Genomic DNA, 8122 nt, shown 5'->3' on the forward strand with positions numbered 1-8122 from the left:
TCATCAGTTCGGGTCCTGGGTGCAGACCTATGCACCACTTGTCAGGTCATGCTGTGGCAGGCATCCCACATATAAAGTAGAGGAAGATGGGCACGGATGTTAGCTCAGTGCCAGTCTTCCTCAGCAAAAAGAGGAAGACTGGCGGCAGATGTTAGCTCAGGGCTAATCTTCCTCAAAAACAAAAAAAATTTAAAAACTGATTTTTGTTAGCTCTCATAATTTTTTTCCTACTATAAAAAGTTGGTCTTGCCTTTGGAAAACCCACCCGCTGTGAGTCAGCTTCCTTTCAGTGTGATTTGGTGATCAGAAGGCCTTTACCACGGGAGTGACCTTGCGGAAGAACTGATGACCTCGGGAGTCCGTGTGCTCGAAGACGTAGCCTGGAGGCGAAGGACAGCTGGCAGGGCAGATCTCCCGTCTCTTTGGCACGTACTCTGTGGAGTACATGGTTACGTCATCAAACAGAGCAGAACTCTTAACAGGAACATGTAAAGGTCTACAGCTCTCCGTTGGAACCAGTTCATGAGGCACATAGTGAGACCTGAAAGTGCTCAAACCCTCGAACCTTCCAGACGGGGCAGGAATCTGCGGCTGCTGCTTGACGGGGCCTTGGCGATGACTCTCCCACGCGGGAAAGTCTTCCTTCGTGGTGCTCTTCCCTTGGAAGGGATCACTGTTCCTCCTCCGATGGGACAGCGGCCTGACGGGAAGGACACGTGTGGCCTGATGGGGAACGTAGTCGAGGTGGCTCGTGCTGTCTGACTGCATCGCACCTGCAGGAGGAACGTACTCCTGCACTTTCCTGACCTCAGGGGGCGGGAGTTCCCACAGCTGGAAACTTTCACGGAATTCAGTGCTTCCTTCGAAATGAGCTCTTTGGGTCACTCTGGTGTGTGCAGGTCTGCAGATTTTCGCAGTTTCACCAGCCAGACCCTGAAAGTCACGTCGGTGCGTTGTGAGAACCTCAAAGGGTTGGCTGGTTGGCTTGTAAACTTCTCTCGGCCTTGCGGACTTGACTTCTAGCTGGTAAGGCACATAGTCAAGGCGATGACTGGTGTCACCATCAAAAGGGCATGTGGAGCATTTGACCACAGAGCTGGGTCTAAAGCTCTGCCTGGGCTTTATCTCCTGTGGAACATAGTCGTCCTGAAATGTGGTTGAATTTCCAAATTTCACAGCGGGGGGAGAGTAAGTTTGTTCTCGTTTATAAAGTTCAGTTTTCTGAATGTCCCAAGCTCTATAATCATCTTGAAAATAATTTTTTTTAAAAAAGAGCATCTTTAAATACTGAAGAAAACAACCATCTTTTAAAAATCATGACTGAGTTCTCTCATTGCCATACACCCTTCCATTTCCTTTAGAAACCTGACCACCAGTCGAGTCTGAAGCTTCTCTGATTCACCTCAGATTTGTTTTTTGCCTCATTCCCACCTTCCTCTTCTTATATCCTCACTTTAAGGCATACAATTTTGCAATTGCAGATTCATCCGATTACAGAAGAAGGGAATGGAACATCTGAGTGCTGAAGTAAACCATGGACTCTAGGGGTTCACATAAAATCAGGGCCCTGATGTGTGGGTGAAAGTGACGTGGGTATCATTCCTTGCTTTGGAGGGAGTGCTCAAAGGAGAGAGAATTTCAGCACCATTCTCTCTAGGAAGCCTGCAGGACAGGTAACTCATACTATCCCAGAAAGGTCACTGGCTCTGACTTTTCCTCCTCAGGAAGTGGGTTCAAAGCATTCACAAAACATAGAGGGCCACCGAGGCCAGGAGCGTGGCGTGACGCTCTCAACAGCATCAGAAGCTGTGCATAGAGTTCAGAAGTGAGTGTCAGAGCTCAGTCTGGAGGCATCAAACGCCTTAACTCTGCTCCTGCAGCTTGCCGAGACCACGACGGAAAACTGAAGGGCCTGCACTTCAACTGCGGGTTATCTAGGTTCTTCTATTTCTAGATGACAAAGGCAGAAAGCTGAGAAATACTACAGAATTGACTTCACCCATAAGTATGTATTTCTAAATACCAAAAGTCAATTTATAAATGACAGAAATTATACCACATAAAGCATTAGTCTAGAGTCCATGCAGTGTTTACTGGAAAGGCCAAAACTCAAATGTTTATTATGTGGATACTTCCTTTGAAGAGAAAAATTCCTCATCCATGGACATTTCTGCCAAGATGGCCAAGTTTTGGACCAAATGATTGCTCCCACCTCAAGCTACTGACGTCTGGACGGGAGTGGAAGCTGCTCCAGGAGCAGGCGCTCCTTAGGCTGGCAGAGACCCGTGAGACAGCCTGGCAGGAAGAGACGGGCTGGGGCAAGTGCATTTCCTGTTCTTGTGAACCTAATTTGAAAATACATGGGCAGATAAAAGCGGGAGAAGACTCTAAAAGGATCCATGAAGCAGAATGGAGAGCCATGGTGAGCTGAAGACACCAAGCAGACTTGCAGGGAGACAGGAACGATTGGGGGGGAGGCTGGCGGGCAGAGGGCGGTCGGAGCAGGGTGCAGAGGGAAGCGAGGACGCTGCGGGAGAAAGCACGAGCTCCGGGCAGAGACGCAGCGAGGGGCTCCTCTCTGAGCGTGTGCCTGACGGCTCTCCACTTCTGGTCCACGTGCAGCCTTACACGAGCCCGCTTCCCCTCGAGGCCCACGAAGGAGGCTCCGCTGTTTACAGCCTAAAGTGTAAAACTGTGACACTATTTGTCAGTAACTAAGAGGAGACCACAGGTACTACGGAAAGTCTGCAACTCCACACAGACATGCAGGGAGAGCCCTTGTTGACAAGATGACTGAGAGGAAAAGGAGTTTATTTCACAAGTAGAAGAGAATATTTATCCCTTGTAAACCAGGTTTGCTTTTCAAACAGGAAGAATTTTAGACTGAAGGACAAGGTTTGAGAGCGGATGTTAGTGTGAATATCCATTCTGGGAAACTGCAGAGCACTGACTCTCCTCTTGAGAACATGCCTCTGTTCATTGTGGCACCTTCAGGCAGACGCAGTCTTCCTCCAGTGTCAGACATCCCTAGGACACGACCTGCAGGCTGTTTGTGGCAGAGCCCTCGTTCTAGGGGGACTTCATCTGCTAAGCATCTACTCCCAAGTGAGACTGCGGGATACTTCTCTAGGACCTTTCTGGTCCAGTCTCCTCTCCCACCGTGCTCCCAAACTCAGCCAGCATCCCTCAAGGAAAACTGGCCCAGCACCTGGGACTCGCAGATTCCACTGTCATGCCAGTCCATGTGGCAGGTGCTCCACTGGTCTCCCTTCCCCCAGTAGAGTCTTCCTGACTCGCCGAGTCCACACTGCGCCTCGTCTGCTCAGCGCCCTGTCAGAGTCTCCCCCTCCACTCCTTCCCACTACGTGCAGCTCTCCTCCTGGACTGCACCTCCTCACCCACTCGCCCAGTCAACTGCTTCACATAGCTTCCGGTTTGGCTCCTTCTAGATTTTATCACTGTTGTAACTTTACACTTATTCTGAGTGAGGTTTCTGACTGCCCTGTTCACTAGACTGCGACGTCCGTGAGCACAGAGCTCAGGACCGTTTCGACACCTCTGCACCCCAGGTTCCTGGCACAGGGCCTGACACTTACAAATGCTTAAGAGACATTGTTCAGTGGAGGAATGGCAGCAAAAACCACACATCTCTGCTTCTCAAGACACCCGAGGGCTCTCTGCTCTTCCCAATATCACCTGGAGGGGAGCAGGCTAAACACAGTCGGGGAGCGGGAGACCCGGGCACAGAGAGAAAGCTCCGAAGTCTCAGCATCTCTACTAGACTAGTTAAGCATTAGAAAGGATGCCTCCAAACACACAGCGGCTTTCTAGGGAGAAGCAGTAAAGGGTGGACACTCTCTTACTCATCTGACACATCCCAAAGCACATGACACGTCCAGATCATGCTCTCTGGGCTGACTTCTGCCACTCTGGCAGTCAATCCACCACACCATGACTGTAATGCCATGAGGGGTCACGTCCAGACCTGCTCTCCACACCGCCTCTTCCTGGATTACATAAAGTAGAGAATACACGTTGCTGTTTGTTTGTACAGATAAACCAGCTTTCTGCTGCCTAGTCAGCACAGTCAACACAAGGGAGTCAAGCCAGAGTTCCAAAGCCTAAGGAGAAAGAAGAGATCCAGCATTGTACTAAGTGGAGAGATGATTATTTAAGAAATGGAAATTTTAGTTTTATTGCACATTTGGACCTTTTGGGAGTTGGGACATTTCTTTTTCTTTTTCTTTCTTTCTTTCTTTTTTTTTTGTGAGGAAGATTGGCCTTGAGCTAACATCTGTGGCAATGTTCTTCTATTTTGTATGTGGGACTCCACCACAGCATGGCTCAATGAGCAGTGTGTAGGTCTGCGTCCGGCATCTGAACCTGAGAACCCTGGGCTGCCAAAGCGGACTGCGTGAACTTAACCACTATGCCACAGGGCTGGCCCCATCTTTTTCTTCTTTCTTTCTTTTTTTTTTTTTTTTTTTTTTACTATTAAAGTCTATCTGAACAAGTTGACTGAGAAAACCCAGAGTTGAAAAGCAATTGCCTTTCCAAAGAAAAATATGGCAGGTTACGTTTTCCCAATTTAAACACTTAGAACTGGTTAAACACAAAATCTTTATTCAATAAATACAACTATTGTGAAATTTATTTCAAATCTCCATTATGAATCATTAAGGCCTCCGGAAGAAAGAAGTTAAGCCGAAGTAAAAGAAGCAACTATTCCCCTTTGCTCTATCTCAGCGAATTGTTCAATTTCCTCATCTCATTTACTATAATCCGTAAGTACCTTGTTTAGCTATCTGATTTTCATTTTGGACTGTCATTCCCACGAGACTATAGACAGCAGCAGGGCGAAGCCCCTCTCCACGGCTCACGTCGTGCCCAGTGAACAGTCCGGTCCCTGACCCACTGCTCTGAGTCTGTGGCAACAGAGTCACCAGCAAAGCTGGTTGGAAATGCAGATTCCTGGGACCATTCCATTATCTACTGACTACCTTAGTGGCGCTCTGGAATCTGTGATTTTCACCCTTCTAGATGATTCTAAAGAACACCAAAGTCTGACGAATGTGGGAAGTCTTCCGATTTGTGGAAGAGGCACACACCCACAGAAGCGATGGAACCTCAGGGGACTGTCACCGCAAGGGCTGCCCGGGTGTCAAAGGCAGAAGCACTGGACTAGAAGTCTGAGGGTCCCCCCCTGCTAGGGAGGCAGAGTGGGCTCTTTCTGAAAAGAAATGAAAATCGCTAACACTAAATAAGATGTTACAGCACACTGTTAAAACCCCAAATTATGGAAATCTGATGTCTGAGTTCCTTGAAAGCAGGAACCTGTTTTTATGGATATTGTTATACTTAATACCTAAGACTGTGCCTTGAATACAGTGTGCACAGCAACAGAATAAAGAAAAGAATTAACACGCTCAACTGACAGAGACAGAGAGAGGTCAGAAAGCTCCATCCACAGGAAGGGTCCAGGCTCAGGGACCCTCATCTACCTCTCACTGAGTGGACACCGAGTCCACCACGTGCTCGCTGGTGGTACTGGGCTCCTGGGAAGGGAGCTCGGAGGTAAGAACAGACGTGGCTCCTGCCCTCACAGATGCTGAGACTAATCTAACGGTAAGAATGGGATGATGCTCTGAGAGCTCACAGGGACTTCCACCTGGCCTGGAGGCTGGGCGAGGGGTCGGAGCAGGTTTCTCAGAGGGTAATGGAGTCGAGATCTACAGCCTGATGGGAATTAACTAGGGTGAGAGGAAGGGAGAATTCCGGGCGGGCAAACAGCACCTTGGAAGGCTCTGTGGCAAGGGAAACCTGGTCCTTTCAAGAAGGGAAAAATGTCCATGGGATGTAAGCGTAAGAGTGCAAAGGGCACTGCAGTGAGGATAAGGTAGAGAAGTGAGGAGGGACGGAACCACGAAGGGATTTTTGTGTCTATCAAATACAATGGGAAAGTATAAGAATATTTTAAGCAGGAAGGCGACAGGATCAGACGTGCATTTTAAGAAGATCATCTCGGCAGGCTCAAAAGTACAGAAAATAGATCAGGGACAAAAACTAGGGTAGATACAGATCTAACAATTAGGAAGCTCCCGCATTCCTCCAGGTAGCGGCAATGGTGGAAGAGCAGATAAATACGAAAGATTTTAGGAGGTAAAAAAAATCAATAAAACTTATTTCCCTTTTTCCTTTTCACTTTTTGCCATTCTAACTTAATTCTCACCTTTCTATTTTTCTCAGGTTGTGACTCAACTAGTTTATTGCTTCTTGGATTGGTTCAACTTAAATCAACTAAATAGTTCAATTTATAGGGTTAAAAAAATTATTAAGACCAGAAGAGTTGGAAGAAAAATAAGTAAAGCAAACAGTTTCTCAATATTTACTTAAATGTTGTCATTGCTTCCATTTTACCGCTGCCTGCTCGAAATTCCTGCTTGGGCTTAAGACTCTGAGGTGGAAGAGCACTGCCATACGGAGGGTATTTTTCCAAGTATTCAGTTGTGGGGCAAGACAAGCCAGCATTTTCATAAATCCTTGTGATTCCATGGGGACAACGATGTCGCCTGAGCAAACATAAACAAATGAAAGATCATTTCCACCTGCAGAACATGCTGTGTGATAACTGCATTTTAATCAGACCTTCCATAAACTCAGCGTCGCTAAGTTTAAGAGCAGCTTTACCAAAAAACGCAAACAAAACCCCTTCTGCTCACTCTGCAGTGGTGTTTACAAACGCCGTGAACAAACCGCGGTGCACCCTCACCGGGTGGAAACTCCCATCTGGCTGTGCCTACACCGGCGTCTCCTCCCACCGCAGAGGCGGAACGGCCGGCACGTGGACCGCCCGGGCTCCCGCATCCACGTGCTCGCGGGAGGCTGACTCGGTGCCACCGGGAGGGCAGCGCCCCCCGCACGGCTGCAGGACCGCGGGAGGCGCGGGGCGTGGGGCCAGCAGCAGCGTCCCGGTCACAGGCGGCGTCCTGACCCGACGGGGGCGCGGGGTCCGCCCGGCTCTGCAGTTCCCTGTGGCAGAGGCAGCGCCCCCCCCGCAAGGCTGCAGGACCGCGGGAGGCGGGGTCGGCGGGGCCAGCAGCCGCGTCCCGGTCACAGGGGGCCGTCCTGACCCGAGGGGGACGAGGGGTCCGCCGGGCTCTGCTGGTTTTCTGATTGTGGCAATGGCAGCGCCTCCCTTGGCAGCCCAGACCTGCGGTGAAACTTTGGGGCATTTTTCCGGAAGGCTTATCTTGAAACTTTTCTTCCATTCTTCCAACAATTCTGTGAGCTATATATACTACTCCATGCCTAAACTCCTTCATGTCCACAACTAAGAAGCGTGACCAGGACATCAGATAAGCTAAGAGCATGCAACTGTTAAACAGAAGGAGGTTGATCCTTATGCACGGCGGCTGGAAGACGGAGAGACGATAAAGTGAGCACATGGGCTGTAGAATAGCGTGTGCAGTACGCGCTCTCTCTTTGTAAAGATTGTGGATGTAAAACAAGTCTTAAAGAACAATTGTTATCTGTGGGGAAGAGGATTATGAGGAATTTTTACTATAGATTTTTATAGTGGAATTTTTATACCATGCCTCATGTATATTTACTTCATAATCAGAAAAAAAGAAGATAAAGCTCTTAACAAAACAAACAGAAAAAAGTAAAATCCCGCAATTCTGAAACATAAGGTCAGTTTCTCAGGTCTGGCATCCTTTAGGGACCCCAAGAAGATGAACATGCTCTGTAAAGGAATCGGAACCAGCTAAGAAATCTAGACTCACTGAGCCCCCAGGAAGAAGGTCAGAGAAATGAGCTCTCTGCTTGGGGGCTGCTGGCCAGCGCGAAGAACTGCAGAGCCGGCAAGAGCGAAGAGGTGGTGTCACGGGCTGCCGAGAAAATCCAGTGAAGGGAGCTGAGACTCAGGAGGATCCGCTGAGAACGGAGGCTCCGGAAAGCGCTGAGGTGGTTTAGGGCCCCATGGTCTCCCGGAAACACGGGAGCGGTACACAGGTCAGGCAAGCAGGTTCTGAACAGTGCACTGAGCTACAAGAATCAACTCAAAGCTTTGGGATCTCTCCGTGTTTGTGTTTTATTTTCCGTCCAAGAAACACATTCACAT

At 48.8% G+C, this 8122-nt stretch overlaps 1 protein-coding gene across 1 annotated transcript; it reads right to left on the reverse strand.

The window, feature by feature from the left end:
- Positions 1–303: 303 nt before the first annotated feature.
- On the reverse strand, positions 304–7232 carry SAXO2 (stabilizer of axonemal microtubules 2). The gene is made up of 2 exons (XM_070519506.1): positions 6770–7232; positions 304–1247 (listed from the first exon to the last, which is right to left on the reverse strand). Exons 1-2 carry the CDS (start codon positions 7230–7232, stop codon positions 304–306), a joined length of 1407 nt encoding a protein of 468 aa, XP_070375607.1.
- Between the last annotated feature and the right edge of the window lie 890 nt (positions 7233–8122).

Source organism: Equus asinus, chromosome 2, assembly GCF_041296235.1.
Source record: "Equus asinus isolate D_3611 breed Donkey chromosome 2, EquAss-T2T_v2, whole genome shotgun sequence".
NCBI classification, from domain to species: Eukaryota; Metazoa; Chordata; class Mammalia; order Perissodactyla; family Equidae; genus Equus; species Equus asinus.